We start from the raw sequence: 21,200 nt of genomic DNA on the forward strand, positions 1-21,200 counted from the left end.
AGCACTAAACAGCCAAGGACAACACATTAATGAATGAATGTGGATGTGTTCCAGTAAAACTTTTTTTAAACATTTCCTCCACTACTATTTAGAAATGTAAAAACCATTCTTAGTTCGTGGGGCTGTACAACAATAGGTGGCAGGCCGGATTTGGCCTTCAATTTGTAGTTCGCTGACTCCTGTGTTTAGGCCAAGGAGACCTAAGTTAGTTGGAGGTGACTGGAAAATCCTGTTTGCTTCCGGTAGCTGCAATAGAATTTCTTCAACCACAGTGCAATAAAATGAAGCCTGGGAGGGAGCCTCGGGGAAGAGAAGCATAAAAAGAACAGAAGCCAGTAGAGAGGAAGCATGTGGACTGAAAACAAATTATTTTTATAATACAAATGACAGTGGCATTTTCTTTTGAGTTTGTTATATTTGAGATACCTATTAGACATCTAAACGGAGATGGTGGATAATAGGCATTTGACTGCCATTCAGAGAAGGGAATAGGCCGAGTTCCTAGGGCCCAGGTTCGACTGTATGGAAGAAGCCTTAAGAAGGAGCCCTGACCCAAACAGTAGGAAAGCTTTGTGTTCTTGGATTCAACCCATCTGATAAATGAAAAAGCTGATGCCCAGAGAGGTCAGACAGCTTCTGTATCCAGTTGCAAACAAAGCCAGGACTATAATATGCTTCGTCTCCTAACTCAGTGATTTTTCTGCTGTACATATTTGCCTCTCATTTTTACTGGATCAGTGGATAATACTATACTAATTTGATAACTAATTGTTTCGTCTGAGTTTTTCAGAGCAATATTAGAATTTTGACTTTCTGCCAATCATTGCTAGAGTTAATGATTCTGATTTTGATGTCCTTTTTCTTCCTGTTTTTTCTTTAACCCCAACTTCAGGGAACTGAAGTCAAGGCAATAACATATTCAGCAATGCAGGTCTATAATGAAGAGAAGCCAGAAGTTTTTGTGATCATTGACATTTAAGACACACACAAAAAAGAACCTCCCTATGAAGAACTGTTTTTTCTCTTCCTTTTGAGAAGATACCATGATACCATGATATAAATTCTGCAGTATCTTAATATATGGAGATTTGCAGAACAGAAATTTTTAAATTAAAATGTGACTTACAGAAATGGAAAATCTAGGTACAGCCTTGGTCTGTGTTATCCAAATATTCAAAGTTTAAAGAAACCTTTAGGTGGCAAGTATGGTATCTCATTTGTTAATTCCCTGCTGTAGCAGCAGGTGCCTTACACCCTTCCCATGGAATGCCAGCCCTCCATCCTGGTCCCAGAAAGGATCATTGATCTAAGAGCAGCCTGAGAGACTCTGAAGCCCCCATGCTCTTACTGAATGCAGCTTGAAAAAAAAGAAATTTGAGGAATCCTACAACCAGGATTTTGCTTTTCTTCCAAATTGGTTAACACATATATTTTCTATACGTACATGAAAAGAGGTCGTTTTAGATTGCTGTGGGAAAGAGCCATCCTGTAATCCAGTTGGTTTTCTCAGATGAAACAATTATAGTTGAACAATTGGAAGGCTTCTCTAGAAAGAGCCCTGATTTACTGTTCTCACTTTTTTCTAAGCACTGAAGTATTGACACTTTCCTGTTTTCCCATAAGAAAAATTTGATGCATGTACAAATGGGCCCTTCTTTCTAACATATAGTTTTATATTAAAGCCATTATATTTAGAGAAGAAAAGGAGAATTTTTTAAAATGTCTTTTGTTTTTAAAAATTACCTAAGCTTTTCATTCCTAAGGAGACAGGAGGCCAGGAAAACAACTTTAAAATGATCTGAACTTTTCAAAGTAGATAACCTTTGAAAACATGAGGCTGCTTTCATTTGATTTGCAGCATTATTCCATTCTCTATTCATTGATTGAGGTATTCTTCCTTGTGATGCAAGAGTTTGCAAAGTTGCTATTTATTCACACATATGTGAAAAAAGATTGCCACTGGGTGCTGCCAAATATCATTATAGTGTGCTGAACTTGACCTAAAAGGAAGAGATTGTCTGTGAGCTTTCTAACTGTTCTCTCGGAGCACCACATTATTTTTACTCTGGGGATTTTTTTTTTTTTTTTTCTGGGCTGCGCCACACGGCATGTGTGATCTTAGTTCCCTAAACAAGGATCGAGCCCGTGCCGCCTGTCTTGGAAGCTCGGAGTCCTATCCACTGGACCGCCAGGGAAGTCCCTCTCTGGGAATTTAACAGAAAGTAGCGGGGCATAATGAAGACAAGGGCAAGAGCCTGTGAGGGTTTTTTTGTTTGTTTTTTGTTTTTGCGGTACGTGGGCCTCTCACTGTTGTGGCCTTTCCCGTCGCGGAGCACAGGCTCTGGACACGCAGGCTCAGCGGCCATGGCTCACAGGCCCAGCCGCTCCTCGGCATGTGGGGATCTTCCCGGACGGGGGCACGAACCCGCATCCCCTGCATCAGCAGGCGGACTCTCAACCACTGCGCCACCAGGGAAGCCCGAGCCTGTGGTTTTAATAGTAGCTCTTCAAATGGATACACAGCAGGATCTCTGAGGTAGCACTCCTTTACCTTCTTTATTCCCAGGCATATTTTATAAGTGTAAATTGTGGACCTCCAAGCACAACAATGTCTAGAAGAATCTCTACCTTTTGTTAGGATGAATTTCCAGCCTGAGATGGGGCTCTTTCTTTCGACTCCTTTACACATCATGGGCTACTTGGGGGGGTTGATTGTGCAAGTGAACAATGGGATACTGTGAGGGGAATGGGAGAGCTGAAGCCAAAGTAAGAAGAGCTCTTGGGATGTATTAAGCCAGGTAGGGTACACATTTGACTTGGTGGGGTGGGGTAAAGCATAGCCATATCTCTTAACCACCAGAGCTGTATAATGGGGCTCAATAAAAACAAGGCAGATGTAATTATGCAAGACAAATTATATTTTCTTATTTTTAATAAATTTATAACATTACAATTTCAGGTAAATTTTAAAATTTAGTTTGTGTTAGTTTTAAAATATGCCAAAACAAAGATACTGAATAGAAGGAAAATGAGTATGTTACCCTTTATACGTGAAGTGTTGGCATTCTTGATCCATCAGTAGCAGCACACGTTTTATTTATTTTTAGTTTATTTATTGAGATGGTTGCACCGTGCTCTCACCAGATTCTTCTGCTAGTTTCAAGTATGTGTCTTTCCCTAAGGAACAGATTTCCCCCATTGCAGAGCTAATTCTCCTTCCCCATAACGTACCCACCCATCTTCACTTCTGTCTTACTTCTGGGCTGCCGTTCTCATTTCTGAAGATGTCGGGTAGCAAATCCGCTGCCCAAGGAGTCAGGCAGGTAATGGGAGGGCTGCAGGTGTTGAACTGAGGGTTTACGCAGGGGCCAAGCGGGCAGCTGCCTCTCAGCTCCAGCCCTCATTTCTAATGGGAATACAAGCCTAGGGTGGCAGTTTTTCATAAAACCCCAGAGAGTGGGATTTTTATGTAAAACCTCCCAAGTTTTTGGAAAGAAACCCAAACCACTATGGGTCATCACAATGAAGTACAGACAGGTTGTGTGTGGGCAGAATCTGGTCCACAGGTTGCTAGTCTGCAGCTCCGTTTTAAAACCGAGCTCAGGGAATTCCCTGGCAGTCCAGTGGTTACGACTTGGTGCTTTCACTGCTGTGAGCCTGGGTTCAATCTCTGGTAGGGAAACTAAGATCCCACAAGCCTCGCAGAGTGGCCAAAAATAAATAAAATTTAAAAACCCAACTCAAATCACATTTCCACAATGCCTCCCTTACCATTCAGCCTTCAGGGGTCTCTGAACTATGCTTCTCTAGTTAGCTTTAAAGATTTGCAGGCTTATTCAATTTTATAATTGTTTAATGTTCACTAGTCTCATACCTCTGAATAGAAGGAAAGCTCCTAGATGGCACATAATAGATGGTCAGTTACTTAGTGGTCAGTGAATTAAGCATCTTAGAGCAACGTCAAACTCTTAGGCAGAGACTGCAGGTCAGCTCCTTGAGCATATCTATGAGAACATAAGAATCCCAAGCCACAAGCCTCAGTTCCTAGCCTTTGCTCTACTACTGTTTGACCTTGGACCTACTTCCTCATCTATGTATTATAGGTGTGTATTAGTGATTCCTCAATTCCTTTCCAGTTCTAAGTTTCTGTGATCTAGTAATATTTTAAACAACTGAGCTGAGAAAAAGAAGGTATCTTACTGGAACAGTTTAGCCTAAAAGGTCCAGATCACACCATCCAGGTCTGCTCACTAATCAGACAGTCATTGTCATGGGTACAGGGCTGTGTTATATGATGGCAGTGACTTTTCAGGAAAGTAACAGTAGTGATGTGATGACTTTTTCTCACTGGTGCCTCTCCAAGAAGGCTAAGTGGTTATGTGTGTCCTTACAGCCACCCTTGCTAGTTCTCTTTCCACCTTGCTATTACCACTTGGGCTTTGGAAGAGAATGTTCCAAAAGAAATGGTGGAAAAAGTACAGTTTATAGCCTCCTCAAAGCGGGGGAAGCGCACCAAGTGGACTACAGTTCTGCCCCTTCCTGAAGTCTGAGCTTCAGAAGGTTTGGGGAATTCCAGATTGAGACTGAGAATGTAGTTTCTTCATCTACAAAAACCAGGGGGTGGGAGGGGGGGACAGGAAATTGGAAAAGATAGCTTCCAAAAGCTCCTTCCAGAGCAAACTTCCTCAGAATTTAGTGACTGTAGTAATTTATCAATGTGTTTTCCCATATAACATGCTCTGTACTTTTTTGTTCTGTTGCCTGTAAAATGAACAATTAATGTTGAATTCTGGACATGCAAGAAAGTAGTCTTAGGGCCAACATATTTATTTTGTCATAAACACATATCCAGGTCTCCTCTGTACAAAACATTTTCCCAGATGCTTTCTGTATATTACCCATTTGTCCTTTCAGCAATTCTATATGTAGTACAGTTGTCCTACATTTTACAAATAAGGGGATTAGTGACACCTAAAACCTACTGGCTAGAAGAGGCAGATTTGGGACTTAGGACTCTGTTCATTGTATTTATACGATATCTTTTAATATATAACAAATCACATTTATGTTCTGTTCTTTTGATCCAGGTAATAGCCCTGTGAGGTTAGCACAACAGCTCTCATTACTCAAGTTTTATTTTATTTTTGGCTGCGTTGGGTCTTCGTTGCTGCGCGCGGGCTTTCTCTAGTTGTGTTGATGGGCTTCTCATTGCAGTGGCTTCTCTTGTTGTGGAGCATGGGCTCTAGGCACGCAGGCTTCAGTAGTTGTGGTGCACGGGCTCAGTACCTGTGGCTTGCGGGCCCTAGAGCGCAGGCTCAGTAGTTGTAGCGCCCGGGCTTAGTTGCTCTGCAGCATGTGGGATCTTCCTGGACCAGGGCTCGAACCTGTGTCCCCTGCATTGGCAGGCGGATTCTTAACCATTGCGCCACCAGGGAAGCCCTCAAGTTTTATATATAAGGAAACACTTTACATTTGGGTGATATTTGTAAGGTGCAACTCAGAAATAGATGATTGACAATGGCTGTCTCATTTTCTCTGACACATACTCTAAAAGTTCAAAAGCTAATGTTATTTAGCAAAAACATTTTGACTATAGAAATATCTTGTATCAGGACAAGGCAGTAGAAAATAGTGGGTTTATATTATTTTTTCCCATTGCCAAATAAATACACAACTGTGTGTGTTTTTTAAATTACTTCCAAATACAAACTTTAAGTACATTAGAGTCATGGATTCACATCCTGACCATGTCACTCACTGGCTATATGACTTTGGGAAATTTCTTGAACCTCTCTGAGGCTGGGTTTCTTCAACACTGAAATGGAGATAGTGACTACTCACCGACCAGGTGTCCCCAGCTTTGCTACCATAGTTAAGAATCTTATTTTGTAGAAGAAGAGAAAGGGAGTAATTTTGGAATTATACTTGGAACTGTCGAATTTAAACACTACTGTGCTAACAGTTTTATTTTGAGGATTTTGGGGGTACAGTGGTTAACAGCACAAACTGGAGCCAGATCATGGGGGTTCAAGTCCTGGTTCCACCATTTACTAACTCTCCACTTTGGGGCATGTTGCTGAATCTCCGTGTGCCTCAATTTCCAAATTTTAACTCGTGACAATAGTTGTTGAGAGAATTAAATAAATGTATACACATAAAACTCAAGACAGTGCCTGGCACATAGTAATGCTCAGTGAGGGCTAGTACTATTATTGGGACAAGCTTAAAAGCTAACAGCCCCCTTACTTTTTCACCTTTTAATTTTTTTACTTTTTTTTTTGCGGTAAGCGGGCCTCTCACTGTTGTGGCCTCTCCCGTTGCGAAGCACAGGCTCCGGACGCGCAGGCTTAGTGGCCATGGCTCACGGGCCCAATCGGCAGGCGGACTCTCAACCACTGCACCACCAGGGAAGCCCCACCTTTTAATTTTTTAAAAAGGCCACAGCACTTGGTTAGGGGGTGACCAGCCTGAGGATAACCCTGGAGCCAGTGCCATTCTGCCAGAGTCTCTTGTTTATTAAGAAGGGCAAACAAAGCCACTCCCTTCTGCTTCTCCTCCTGCTTTCTCTTCAGACTTTTTCCTTTCCTGCTTCTCTACTCCAAATCTTTCCTATGTTAGTCTAGTTTTCTTTCTTCCATTATCAGAGTTGAGCTGTTTTCAAAAGCTGTGCTTGTCCCTTTATGCCAAGCTGGGTGCCTTTCTACAGGACCCCCATTTTACTGTCCCATCCTGATTCCCTTGCAACTCGAAGTATTAACCATTCAAGGGGTGTGTCACAATTAGAAGAAAGATGAATCAATTATAGGGTAACTTTGTTTCTGCCTTTATGTTCCCATGGCCTCTCCAAGTCTTCTCTCAGTACCAGTGTAGCCCGCCCACCATCACCCACCATCAAAGTTCACACCATACAACTCACCAGTTCCTACCTTTGAATTCTTGTGCAGATTCTTTTTTTGTTTTACAACAATTGCATAAAGTTCCTTAAGTCAGCTAATGTGTGTAGTAGTCAACTCCGCTTTGAAGTTGGAAGCACCTTAAGGAGCAAGGGAACTGGCTTCTGGTTATTATTTGTACCTTCCATCTTTTAATGGTCTGTTTCAATGATGCTTCCAGTTCTTCCTGATTCCAAAGCCCCCTAGTGACATGCTCCTTAGGGAGAGATCTTTAATGTCATGTTTTCATATCCAAATTCTGAGTTCCTTGTTTTTATCAACAGTGCTCTTATCCTTCCACAGCCCACATTGGAGTTTTCTTGAACTCCTCTTACACTTCCATCCCCTGTACTCAACTATTTGCTAGTTTTCCTTAGTTATACTGATCATTTATCTTTTCCTTTCATTGTGTCTCCTAATTGGATGTTCTTTCCATTATTCAAGGTGTAGCTTAAAATCATCTTTTTGTTTTTCATTTTAAATATAGCATTGCTATTTTACATGTTGGCATTAAGGACCATTTTTGTTATCTGTATTTATTTTTGAGTAAAAACGAAATTAATAAATGTGATACTCTCCCCACCCAAATTTTTTGTCTGAATTCCATTTAGGAATCTGGGTGCTTGGTAGATATTGAGACATTGGTTGGGTGAATAAATGGATGTACTTCTGGCTGTTGGTACTATCTACCACACATCGTCATTGGCCATATATGTATGTCTCTCCAGCTGGAATGTAAAATTCCCCCAGGACTTTATTTCATTTCTCTCCCTTGCATGTGACAAGGGTTCCCGAAGTCACTACAAATGCCTCATCTTCCAATATGTGGATGTTTATATGTATGTCTGTTACCTAAAGGTAGGAGTCAAGGCCTCTCCTTCCAGTTTCCTTCTTGAAACCGCCTAAATTTTCTGAACTTAGGCAAGTCTTTTCACCACTCTAAGCTTCAGTTTCTTCATCTGCCATAATACAGTAGTACCTACCTCACCTGGCTGTCAGGCTAAAACATTTGTTGCTCAATTTTTCTCTAAAAGAGTTACGACTCCCTGAAAAAGGAAGGAGGGGAGGGAGGCAAGACAGGTAAACTAAAAAACGTCAGTGAAGTGACCACAGAATCTGGAGAGCTAGGCTCTCATCCGATACATCTCTTCCAGCAGCAGCGAGGCCAAGGGCGCGGTCCCCCCTCTGTGTGACGGGGGTGGGGAGGAATGGGGGTGACGCCCAAGGCAGTGACCCTCTGTGACGCACAGACTGCACTATGGGAACCGAGAGTAGAGATAAAGGACACTAGCTCCCCCTGGCGGTAGGGCGGCGGTTTCGGACACCGCTAGCCAACCCACTGCGTGGGCTGGACTCAATGACGGGTCCGTTCTCAAGCCTCAGTTTCCTCCTGTTTTAAGTGGGGAGGCATGTGTGCCTACCTCAGCGGCCTTGGATCGAGTAGGGACCCGGCAAATAGGGGCTCTTTATCGGGTGCACACTGCACACAACACAGCGTTTTCTATTCATCTTGCACCCCCAGAATTTAGCTTTAGGGGTGTCTGGTATGTCAGGGCCTCTACGGGGAACTTTGGGGTTCTCTACGGGGATCTCGCTGCTGGACTCTGTGGTAACTTTCCAGGAAAAGTAGTTGTGCAGGAAACAGGACTGAAAAGGAAAAGAAAGATTCCTACTCCTTAATCCCACTCACTGGTGCAGTCCTCCCGGAGAGTAGGATGAAGCCACGTGGTCAACCGCCTGAGCGCGAATAGATGTTGCTGCTGCTTAGGGGAAAACGGCTTTCATTTTTTAACACGGCCCCCAAATACTGGAGCGTCTGGTGCAGGTGCCGTTTTCCACTGCTGTATTCCTTGTGGATTTTTTTCCTCCAGGGGAAAAGAAGTTTAAAATCAACTCAAATATGCAACAAAAGACACATTATCTTCTTGTATTTCAGCGTTTAACCTTTTTGAATTATGCAAGAAAGTGCCACTTCCTTATTGGATAATTTTCTTTTTTGGTAGGAGATTAAGCAATGGTGTCTGCATATACAGTACTACTGAACGGATATACTTGTCATGTTTGAATTGCATACATAACCTCAATTATGGGAATGAGGACGGTGCTTTATGCCAAAGTCGTTTCAAGTTATTTTCCAAAAAAAAATTTTAATGGCAATACTTGAAGTAAAGCAAAGACATTTATTTTTCCTTCCAAATTAATCTGAAGGCTTCTTTAAATAAGACATCTTTCTTGGTTTCTCTGGTATGGCATTTAACTTGAATAAAAACTGATTTAGTTCAATTCATTGATGGAATACAAATGTGTAGCAATTAAGTTTCACAGTGCTTGGAGAGTGCTCTGGTTTCTTTTTCAAAAGCAAAGAAAACATTAAAGCTTGCAGAATTTCAGGATATAGTATTTCAGTCACATATTCCAAATATAGTCCTTTAATTACTCTGAATTACTGTGTGAATTCCCAGACTGCAACCCATGATCAAATAAAAATGCAAATACATCTCAAAGTAAAAATGGGCTATTTTAATTTAGTGTCCATACTATTTGACCCTAATAAAAAGCTTAGATGAGGGGGCATACACAATATCTTAAAATTTCACAAAAATTAATATTTTCTTGGACTGGGCAACCATATTTTAATTTTTTTTCCTTAATGATAGGGTTGCGAACCAGTGGACTGGAATGTGAAATGGTTCCACTGCCCAACTTTAGCATCTATCTATCTGGGGAGAAAAAGGGAAACCTTGACTAGGGGACCTATTTTGCACATAAAAGACACTGGAAAGATTTAAAAAAATGTATCCAGGCCCCATCTGCCAGAGATTCTGCTTTACTTAGGCATCTGTATTTTTGAAATTTCCACAAGTGATTCTCAAGTGCAGCCAAGATTGAGAACTACTATCTAGGTAAAAATGTTCCATTTTTTTCCCTTATAGGCTGAATAAGATAATTTACTCAATAAAAGAATTAAGTAGTTGTAAATAATATCAACAAGGAATTAAAAGATTTTCCCAGTGGGAAAATCAAGAAACTATATAATGGACCTGTGTATCTAGAAATCCAAAAGAGTGAAGTAAAGTATAATCAGTTCTTAGATCTACTTTACAAGTTGTCTTTAATAATGTTTGCAAATGATCTAATCAAGCCCAAAGGTAAAGAGATGACTGGCATTACCCTGGTCACTGGTTTCCTATCTAAAGATGATGAAGTACCAATGGCTTTTGCTGGTGTGAAGAAAATTAAAAGAGGCAGGGAAAAGTGTTTATCATGCTTTTAAGTAAATACATTTCAAAATATTTTGCATTTAAAAGTTAAGAGTCCCGGGACTTCCCCGGTGGTCCAGTGGTTAAGAATCTGCCTTCCAATGCAGGGTACAGGGGGTTGATGCCTGGTCAGGGAACTAAGATCCCACAGGCCATGGGGCAACTAAGCAACTACTGAGCTGGCGTGCCACAACTAGAGAACCCACGCACTGCAACTAGAGAGAAGCCCACACGCCACAACGAAGACCCAGTGCAGCCAAACAAAATAATAATAATAATTAAGAGTCCCCTGGCTTCTCCTGTGTGTGGCTTATTAACATATTTCACTTTTCATTGGCATTAACACAGGTACTTTAGGGAGAAGGCTGATAAGTTAGAAAATGAAGTTTATAGATTCTCTGTGGATTTCATTTTTCTGTTCTATTCATGGCTCAATTGGCATGAATAGTTGAGAAACTCCTGTATCAAAATAAAATATTAATTATACTTCACAATATATAAAATTGGCTAAATAATGCCACTTGTGTGACAACCTCAATTTTTATCATTGAAACTCTTGTAACCAAAGTCACATCCTTTACATAATATTTATTCTGTATAGGATTTATCCACATACAATGACGTCAGCTTTAAAACAATTGGCTGTAATTTGTATAAACTCATCTTATAAAATAGAGTAATACACAACACACCTCAGTGATTTAAGCTGATATTCTAGGATTCAGAAAATCTGATCATTCTAATTCCTATTTTTGCCACTGTTTCACTGGGTTGTCTTAGGCAGGTTGCTTTACTGTTCTGTGCCTCAATTTCTTTACCTTTCATGTGATAAATGTCCTATTTCATAGATATGTAAAGAATAACATAAAAATTATTAAATACTTTGCAAATATAAAATGCTATATAAATGATAAATAGTAATACTGATCCACTCTAATATAAAATAACTTAGAACTTTCCATTTATAATCTAAAGTTTGGTCCTCCAGTACCTACTGTTATCACCCTTCCCAGTTAAACACATCTTATGCTGTACTGTTTTTAGTGATTTTTCCATAGTATTAATTTTAGGACTCCAAACATATATAACCAATATGAGTGGAAATTTCAATATATCTTAGCATGACTCAGCAAAATAACTAACGAATTGAGTTCTGAGCTCATAAGTAACTGAAACACTAAACTTTTCATCCATTAAGCAGTAACTTGGCCACATAAAAGCAGTAACTGTTTGATTTCATCACTCAGACATACAATATTGAAAAATTTGTTCTTAAAAAGGTCTTAAGATATATGATAACTATAGAAGGAACCTTGTAAAGATGTGATTTGCTGCTCTATGGTTACCAGCTTATAAGTGCAAGGAGTAACAGGAGTAATGAAGTGAGACTGTAATGCTCAAAGGGAATTCAAAAAGTGATACAGCCCAAGGTTTTCAGTGCTGGACTCCTGAGCTCTGCAGTGTCTGGGGAAAGGTTTGTAGGGAGCTTAAACCAGAGCAGCTCTGTCCTTTAGAGTTTCCTTAAATGTTGAACTTCTCTATGAAACAATTCATTTGAAGAAGGGGTTTCTTGGGTAAAAAAAAATCTTTTAACCCACTGGCCTAGTCAATTTTGCCTCCTCCAGACAGTAGGCATGACTCAGTGGTGATTTATTTTGCAAAACTTCATCCTATCAACCGGATCTTGAGGACCATAGATTTAGAAGGGTGTTCAGAAGCTGATAAAACAGCATTCTTGTAAGAGCAAACTTTGGTCTAACCAACTTCCATTATTTTCCTAACATTAAAAAGAAAAAGGGCTTCCCTGGTGGCGCAGTGATTGAGAGTCCGCCTGCCGATGCAGGGGACACGGGTTCGTGCCCCCGTCCGGGAAGATCCCACATGCCGCGGAGCGGCTGGGCCCGTGAGCCCGTGAGCCCGTGAGCCATGGCCGCTGAGCCTGTGCGTCCGGAGCCTGTGCTCCGCAACGGGAGAGACCGCAACAGTGAGAGGCCCGCGTACCGCAAAACAAAAAACAAAAAACAAAAAAAATTGGCATAAATAAAGCTTATATTAACAGATTATACCCTATGTAATATTTTCCCACATTTAAGAGCCAAAGAATTCAGTTTTCTTAGAAACCATTAATAGTTACGCTCTAGAAAAGAATTGATCTCTAAAGTCTTAGATAAATATGATGATACTGGAGTTATTATTTACAACTTACAAACATGTCACGTATGTTCTTTTATGATACTAAAATGATAGAACAGATGCACTGTCTAGTTTGGTGAATTTTGAGAGCTGTTTTGTGGGGATTGCTTGATGCTTGTTATAAACAATTATGAGAAAGCATTATTTCTGATAAGGCTCTACAAGTGCTGGTGGCACTGTGTTCAGTGGACCTTGCTGACAATCATGCTGATGTTTGCATGCAGAATATAGTAGCATCAAAGAACATTTAGATCATAGACTAAAGTGCGTTAGAGTATACACATGCAAGCACAACTTCATTTCTATAAATAAAGCTCAAGTCAGTCATTTTTCCTATTGGTTCCAATGATTAAAAATCAGATTACAATTTTGAAAGATGTTATCATCCTCTGGTGAGACTAAAGAATGACAAGTGTTCCCTCCCTCATTTGGAACAATGGAATTGTTAAGACTCCTGACTCAGGAGTGGTCATGTTGGGAGACAATGAACTCAATGCACACTATCCGGTCTTGAAGCAATTGGAAATTGACCATCAGGGGAATCTTGAAAAAAATCTCAGAATTAGGTACCATAAAACAAAGTGGTTATTCATCTATTTATAAAAAAAAACTTAAAGAAATTAACCATTTTGGCCCACAAATTGGTATTAAGGACAATCATTACTTAAAGAATAAGAGAAAATAACATAAAAAGTATCTTGAGGTATGTCATGGCAGTTAAAAATACGGTATAATACATGGAGCCTCTATCAAAATTAAAACAAGCTTAATTGGGATAACTTGCCAAGACCTTTATGAACAGTTCTTTACTTCTAGTATTTAGATTTTATCTTTACAACTAAAATAATGCATCTCCAATTTGACTGTAATTTTGGAATGTTTCATAATTCATATAGGGGAGGAGTTAAAACTTAATTTTGTATTCTAGTAGAAAAGTTTGTTTTGAAGAATTATATATAAATTATATAAACTGCTTAAAGAACTTAGGAGAATAATGTGTTCAAATAGTTTTATATATAAAATTTATATATAAATAACATAGAATGTCAATAGGTACTATAGGGACATTACCTAGCACTACTTGAATAACTCTAGTTCAAGATATTATATGTTGTTGAAGGTGATTAAATTCCTCTTCTTTCATACTTTCTAATTCTCATAGGCTTCTTTTTATAATTATTGCAGATTGGTGAGGTTTGACTTCACTTCTTCACCATTTCAGGGGACTATCCAGGGAGAGGCAGTTGAAAGAGGACTGTTTAAAATCAAAACCTGTCCAGTTACCAGTCCCACCACTTAAACTTTCTGACCTTAATTTCCTCATTTGTAAATCAGAGACAATACTATTTACCTTGCTGATTAGGTGGGGAGATGTGTGAAAGAGCACTTTATAAGTAATATAGTAGTATATAAATGGAGGAAATTAATCTTAAGAACCGGTAAGAACCTCCAGTTTTCTTTTTTTCTCTGGAGAGGAAGAGAGCTATATAGACAGATCCTCAAAAAACTACCTTGACAGTATTAGTTTCCTGCTTTAAGAAAGTGATGTCTGTATATAATCTCTGATCAGCTTCTATTTTAGAGTTTGTTCTTTTTAAACACTGACTACATAAGAGTAATTTTTAACTTAATGACAAAAGTTTCAAATATGAATGATTTCAAACAGTTTAGGTTTGTTTTCTGCCATAATTATTGGAATAATGATAGGTCATTTTCAGTCTGAAGGTAATGGACTAATTAGTTTAGTCAGGTAGGGTGCCAGGCCCTTAAATGTGCTCTTACCTGGTTCCCTGTGAAAATTCAATAGTGGTAGTTTATATGTTTTTGAAACACCTTGAAATTATCTTATATACAGTTTGGTTGTGGTGAATTTATTTAAAATATTTTCTTTGAAAAAAGTTCACTAAGTAGATCTTCCAATATTAAAAAAAAAGGTATCTCTGTAATAAAAGTAAGAGGATTAATTGTTCATCCATCATGCCAACTCAAGCTAGGTCTTTCTTTCTTTCCAGTGCAGCAACAGATTTTAGGGCAACAAAGTTCAGAATGGATACAATGGTCTGTTCAGAAAGCATGCAAGTGATATCAGGTCATTACTTTCAGGTCAGTCTGATAATTTGTTAACCAGACTCTGACCATGGAAAGAGAGAGTTATGGGAAGTCAATGTAAGTTGCAGACATGCCAGATCTGTTGGTTCACACCCCAGCTACCTGATGTTGGGCTTTATTTCCTTTTCTTCTTCTTCTTCACTATCATCAACCTGTTGTATGACCAGATCAGCAGACCCATCCTCTACAATCTCCACGTATGATCTATTCTCATCCTCACCCAAGTGCCATCTGGAATCCTTATCTCCATCTGATGGGGACATAAGATGCTGTTCAGCTTCCAAATCAATGGGGAGGCTGTCTATGCCAACTTCAGCAAGGCACTCATTACAGAGTCTGTAGCGCCTGGTTCCTTCCTGTACCACTTGACCTGTTAGATCAGTCACATGGCGTTTGCATTTTCTGCAGATGAGTTTGCATGCCTGGTGAATCTGTGTAGAGATTTAAATAGTGATAAAAAAAGATTTTTCAAAAGCAGAACAGTTTGATATTCTAAGTAGCAATTCATAAATTTAAAATGTTCAAAGCCAAGCATTAGTATTAAATTAACATCTAGTTATTAGAAAAAAATCACAGGTTTTGGTGATAAATTAATGTCACAGAAATATTAAAATACCAGCTTTCTCTAAATAATGTCTACTATGTTTTTATGATTAATATTACATACTTAATAATTTCACATATCCCTTAATCCAATAATATTTTTATATCTGAGGTAACAAGGGACACATTCCCAGAATAATACAAAATTATTGCAAACACTTAATATCTGCCATATACTTTTCTAAGGACTTTACATATCTTTTTTTTTTTTTTTGGCGGTACGCAGGCCTCTCACTGTTGTGGCCTCTCCCGTTGCGGAGCACAGGCTCCGGACACGCAGGCTCAGCGGCCATGGCTCACGAGCCTAGCCACTCTGCGGCATGTGGGATCTTCCCGGACCGGGGCACGAACCCATGTCCCCTGCATCGGCAGGCGGACTCTCAACCACTGTGCCACCAGGGAAGCCCAGGGCTTTACATATCTTAATTCAGGGGAAAAAACTCATTTCATTTGAATACTAATATTTTGTTATTTCGCTAGAGAAAGAAAAACTATTGTCCCAAATTTAAATTTATCAAAAAATATTTTTCAATATAAGGATTATTGCCACTTTTATTAATGAAAGATCTAATAGAAAGAAGACTGGACTAGGAATTGGAAAGATTGGGTTCTAGTCCTGCTTTTGTCATTTAATAACCATGTTATCTTGAAGCAAGTAACTTAAAACATTATAAACCTGCTTCCAGGGTGACTGTCAAAATATTTAACAACTGGTAAGGTATGGGCACCACCCAAACAGAACAGAAGCCTGACTATCAGAATGGACACTGGTTATTAACAACCACTATGGTGGTTCTGCTACATATCAGTCTATTATTATTCCTAACTGCTCCGTTATTACTAATAGGGATACAACTCAGGTTGTGTGGACCAAATGAGTTAATATGTGTGAAATGCTTTGGGAAGAAGTTGTAATTGATGAATAATTGTATATTATAGTTAGTAACTTTGTTCAATAGCTGTCAGAGCAATAGATTATAGATTCTAATCTAAAAATTATTACATATAATTAACTATATATGCTGAATTAATGTTTATGGTATATTCATTTAGATAATGTCAGAATGGTATGAAAGTGGGCCACCAAACACAAATAGTCAAAAAACCCAAGAGAACTAAAGCAGTCTGGTAAAATATCTAAGAAAATGTATGGGACTACCACTCAGTACAGTTATTATCTTCTGCTTAACCACTGACATATTAATCAGTAAATGTTGAAAGTACATAATTTGAGTGTACCTTTATTTCTCCTGAGATAGAATCAGTATTATGGTTATCCTATGTGGCACTGTTTTTATTACAAAGTTCTGACACAGATTCATGTTCATCCCCCTCCAAATCCAATACAGTTACGAAGACAAAGAAATTAAGTGAAACACTGTAATGTTAAAACTGAAAATATCATCATGAACTCACTATTTTAAAAATATATACCTTCTAGCTCAGAAACAATCTAAAAAGGATACCCTAATAACAATGAGCACCCTGGGTGTCCAAATTTTGGTTTCTAATTTCATTCCCCGCTAAGAGGTACCAAAGCTCCTTTGAGAAATGGCTGATTCCAGTTTTGTGGCGGGGGAAGTACAAGATGAGCCTAGGGCTCTTTTGGAGCCAGAGAACAAGAGCACTGAAAATTTAATGGAGTTGTGACAAAAGGACACAAGAGCCAGCTTCAAAGGTCCCCACTGCACAAATTTGAAATTTTGAGTATCAAAAAAATAATAATTGTTATGGATCCAAACATAATGAACCAATGAAAATTCATGAGAACATATGCTATTTAAAAAAACAAAGCCAGAAAAAACTCATGTACCATTTGAGACGACTATTAAATCACTCTTCACTTTGAAAATTGGTGGTTAAAGGGAAATAATTAAACATTTATCTTGCTTCTCCTTTAGGAACCCTATTTCAAAGTAACCAAATAGCCCCAGGTGATGAAGGAAAGCTTTACTTTATAGAATTCCAGCTAATAATATAGAAGGAAGGATAATACTAGTAAATCATTCCACAACTCCAAGTAAAATTAATAATTTGGACAGAGATTACCAATTGGTATTAATACTATTAAATGAATAGTTCATGGGGAAATGGATAGTCATATAATACCAAAATAGTTACACAGAGATTCCTTTCTAATTACAATGCAATGGTGGGATCATAGTATCATCACCCTAATCCAGTGATCAATTGTAACAACATGAATGATGGGTCCACCAGATACGATGTGTCTCCTAATGTGACACAATATGAAACATACAATTTTGTCTTTGATGAAAGTATTTAACTTGAATCCATTAAGCCTCTAGATAAAACTTCCCGTTTTCGGAAAATGCAGGGGGTGATAAAAGAACAAGCTAAAGATGACACCATGTAGAAGCAAGCAGAGAAATCCAGAGGTAGGATATTTTGTAAAACAATTGGCTCAATATCTTCAGTAAGTCAATGTTATTTTTAAAAAGGTGGGTGAGGGTGGCAGGGGCGGGTAGGGAACTATGCTAGCTCAAAAACATATTTAAGGGATCTAACAATGAGATGAGTTCTGGATTGGATTCTGGCTTGGACACACCAGCTATAAGTGGTATTTTAGGAAACTATAGGTAAATTTGAACTGTGTAACACATAAAATTTTATTGAGATGGAAAGGTAGAGATTATTCACTAAAGAAGGCAGGTTACAGGGGCCTCCCTGGTGGCGCAGTGGTTAAGAATCCGCCTGCTAATGGAGGGGACACGGGTTTGAGCCCTGGTCTGGGAAGACCCCACATACCGCGGAGCAACTGAGCCCGTGCGCCACAGCTACTGATCCTGCACTCTAGAGCCCACGAACCACAATTACTGAGCCCGTGTGCCACAACTACTGAAGCCCGCACGCCTAGAGCCCGTGCTGTACAACAAGAGAAGCCACCGCAATGAGAAGCCCGTGCACCACAAGGAAGAGTAGCCCCCGCTCGCCGCAACAAAAGAAAGCCCACGTGCACCAACAAAGACCCAATGCAGCCAAAAATAAATGAAAAAAAAAATAAATCTAAAAACAAAAAAAGAAAGCAGGTTACAAAATAGCATATACAGTATGATATCATTTTGGTTAAAAAAAATAAATGCACATGATAAAGTGTTAAGAATGGTAATATCTGGGTGGTAAAAATATATTTTAATTTTCTTATTCTTACGTCTATTTTCGTAGTTTTTATAATGCATACTTATTGCTTTTGTAATAATAAAAGGTTATTTTAACTTTTAAATTAGCTTCAGAGATTAATGAAGGCAGAGAGTTTGTTTTGCTCACTGCCGTATACCTAGCTCTTAGAAAAGGGTCTGGCACATAGTAGGTGCTCAATATATATTTGTTGGATGAATCCCTAGAAAGCAATGCATCAAGTGACCAATACCCTTCCAAATTAAAAGGAGCTCGTATAAATGAAATAAAAGTATGGGTAATAGAACATCAATTTTGGAAAAAATTTTTGCTGCAAGATGAACAGCAGAATAATTCCAATGTCACTACCAATGTCACCAGGGAAGTCCCATCACTACCTTATTAAACCACCAGAGCACTGAACAGAAAATTCCCTGAGATTTTTCTGACTGCTGACAGTCCAGTCCTTGATTGAGAGTCGCCCTATTGCCCATCTCACTCCATTCCTTCAGGAGACCAGAGAAACTGGAAAGACACTAGAAAGAGGCTGTAGTGGAGAGAGGTCAGACAGCAGAAACTAGACTGACAACCTACCAGATAAGGATTCAAGAATCACTAGCAGATGCTTAATATCTGAAGTGGTGATTCTGACATAGACATTTAAAAAGTTTTAAACATTTTAATAGTTTACATTGTCTTTGGCTCTGAAAAAACCGGGATATAAAAATGATAGATTTTAAGTGAATTGAAATGGATATTCAAAAGAATATCTCTTATTTCAAGGTTTCAGAGGAGAAAAAAAACCTATTTTAAAAAATATGGGGCTTCCCTGGTGGCGCAGTGGTTAAGAATCTGCCTGCCAATGCAAGGGACAAGGGTTTGAGCACTGGTCTGGGAAGATCCCACATGCTGTGGAGCAGCTAAGCCCGTGCACCATAACTACTGAGCCTGCGCTCTAGAGCCTGTGCTCCACAAGAGAATCCACGACGATGAGAAGCGCGCACTGCAAAGAAGAGTAGCCCCTGCTCGCCGCAACTAGAGAAAGCCCATGTGCAGCAACGAAAGACCCAACACAGCCAAAAATAAATAAAAATTTTAAATATATAAAATTATGCATTATGTGCAAAGTAAAACATTAAATTGGAAAAATTGTTTAATATTGCATAGTTGTGTGAAAAGATTTTCCTCAGTGAACTAGATTATCCTAAAGCAGATAAATGCATGTATTTCCTAAAAAGTAAAATGATGAAAAATCATATACATACTGTTCGAAAATGGCTACTTAGATGGTCTAGCCGGCTAAATCTTTTCCCACAAGCTTGACAGGGATAGGGCCTTTCTCCTGTGTGACAACGAAGGTGGCGCTTGAGGTCTGCCTTCCGCTTCACCACATGTGTGCAGTACGGGCACTTGAACCTCATCCTGGGCAGGTCATCTGTCAAGAGACAGTTTGATTAAGTCACCGGAAAGTTCATAATCACCGTTCTGATAACATCAAGAATCCACAAGGGGCTGGAGAGTCCAATCTCGGAAAGGTAGGCAACAAGGAGAAGGAAGAAATTTTATAAAGACTAGATTGTCAGTGTAATCCTAAGTATAGAACCATACCTTCAGGATTTGATATATTTACAAAGCCTGGGTAGATTTAGACTGTCCCACTCATCTTTTTATTTAATGGCATAGAGTCACTAGATTTAAGTAAAGAAGTAGTACTACTAGATTTTAAAACTACAGACACAATCCAGGGTCTTTACGCTTTTAAGTAACTTGTTTTATTTACATGGGTTTATCACCCCCGCCCCCCGCTCTTAACTTTTCTTTAAAAAAATCTTTTTAATCGTTCCACCTGGGCAGGAATCTGACTCGCAGGCATTCAGTCATAATCCCACAGATGGTAGCTTCACCCCATTGGCTCCGCAGCCAAGCACACACACCAGATGTCTGAACCCCCTTGCTCTTACTTTTCATACAGCTGTACTGCTTTTCTTTTAAAGGTTAAAAAGTGTCAAGGATCTTTAATCGTTTGTTTTAAAACTCACACATATTCAAAGTGTTAGTTGTGGTTGGAGGCAAACCTTCTCAATTTAACAGCAGTTAAGTTCAGCTGTTCATTATTGAAGTTAGATTTAAATAACCTAGAGTTACAAAAGTGCAAAGCCCAAGAAAGGATAACTTTGTTGCTGTTTTAAAATGCAACAGAGATTTCCCATTTTTGCTGTTATTTCTGTCTGCCTTGGTCAATGGTAGAGTGCCTCAGCATTTTCAGAAAGCTTTTATAATATGATACAGTTTCATGTATTTTCATGTTAGTATCCTACAGGAAAATGTGATTAGTAAAAATCAATCAGGTTGCCTATTACTTTTAAATATGTTATCTATAACCAAATTATTTTCAAATTTACACAACCAGGGAAATGTGAATATTGATTGGCTTTTAGTGATATTAAGGACTTGTTAATTTTGTTTAGGTATGATAATAATGGTATTGTAGTTTTTTTTCTAAGACTATATTTTAGGGACACATTCTGAAATATTTACACATGAAAACATGATGTCTGAGATTTGCTTAAAAATGGGAGTGGTCGAGGGCAGAGGTACAAATGAAACAAGACTGGTCATGAGTGGGACTGGGTAACGGGTGCATGGCGGTTAATTAGACTACTCTACTTTTATATATACTTGGAAATTTTCTAAAATTAAAAAACTTAAATATATCAACTAAATCTTTTTTTCTTTTTTTAACATCCTTATTGGAGTATAATTGTCATCTAAATCTTATACTCTGCAAGAGTTTAATTTTATCATAATTTTTCTTTAAATTCACATGTAAAATATTAAGCAAATTTGCTAACTGATTAATTGGTGGGGGGAACTGGATGATATACATTTCTAATCTCTGTTCTCTACTTTGAAACTATCAGCCTCCAATAATATCTCTGCATTTTACTACTATGATAAAAATGAG

At 38.7% G+C, this 21,200-nt stretch overlaps 2 protein-coding genes across 8 annotated transcripts in view; one reads left to right on the top strand and one right to left on the bottom strand.

Annotated features, from left to right (window-relative positions):
* The window catches only part of ZBTB8OS (zinc finger and BTB domain containing 8 opposite strand), a 130,274-nt gene that overhangs the window by 12,745 nt on the left and 96,329 nt on the right, over positions 1-21,200 (top strand). The window contains exon 7 of one of the 6 annotated variants that reach the window (XM_030870853.3): positions 893-1,203. The exons of the other annotated variants lie outside the window; for them this stretch is intronic. Coding sequence (XP_030726713.1) covers positions 893-979 — 87 coding nt within the window. The 3' untranslated portion in view covers positions 980-1,203. Of the gene's footprint in view, positions 1-892; positions 1,204-21,200 lie in introns of those variants that run through there. 6 annotated transcript variants of the gene reach the window in all.
* ZBTB8A (zinc finger and BTB domain containing 8A) overlaps positions 4,620-21,200 on the bottom strand; it is a 58,108-nt gene continuing 41,527 nt past the window's right edge. The window contains exons 2-3 of one of the 2 annotated variants that reach the window (XM_070045591.1): positions 19,501-19,670; positions 4,620-14,925 (exon numbers count right to left, since the gene is read on the bottom strand). In XM_070045591.1, coding sequence (XP_069901692.1) covers positions 14,593-14,925; positions 19,501-19,656 — 489 coding nt within the window. In that variant the 5' untranslated portion in view covers positions 19,657-19,670 and the 3' untranslated portion in view covers positions 4,620-14,592. Of the gene's footprint in view, positions 14,926-19,500; positions 20,181-21,200 lie in introns of those variants that run through there. The other variant, XM_070045593.1, reaches the window with a different exon arrangement.

Source organism: Globicephala melas, chromosome 1, assembly GCF_963455315.2.
Source record: "Globicephala melas chromosome 1, mGloMel1.2, whole genome shotgun sequence".
Taxonomy (NCBI): Eukaryota; Metazoa; Chordata; class Mammalia; order Artiodactyla; family Delphinidae; genus Globicephala; species Globicephala melas.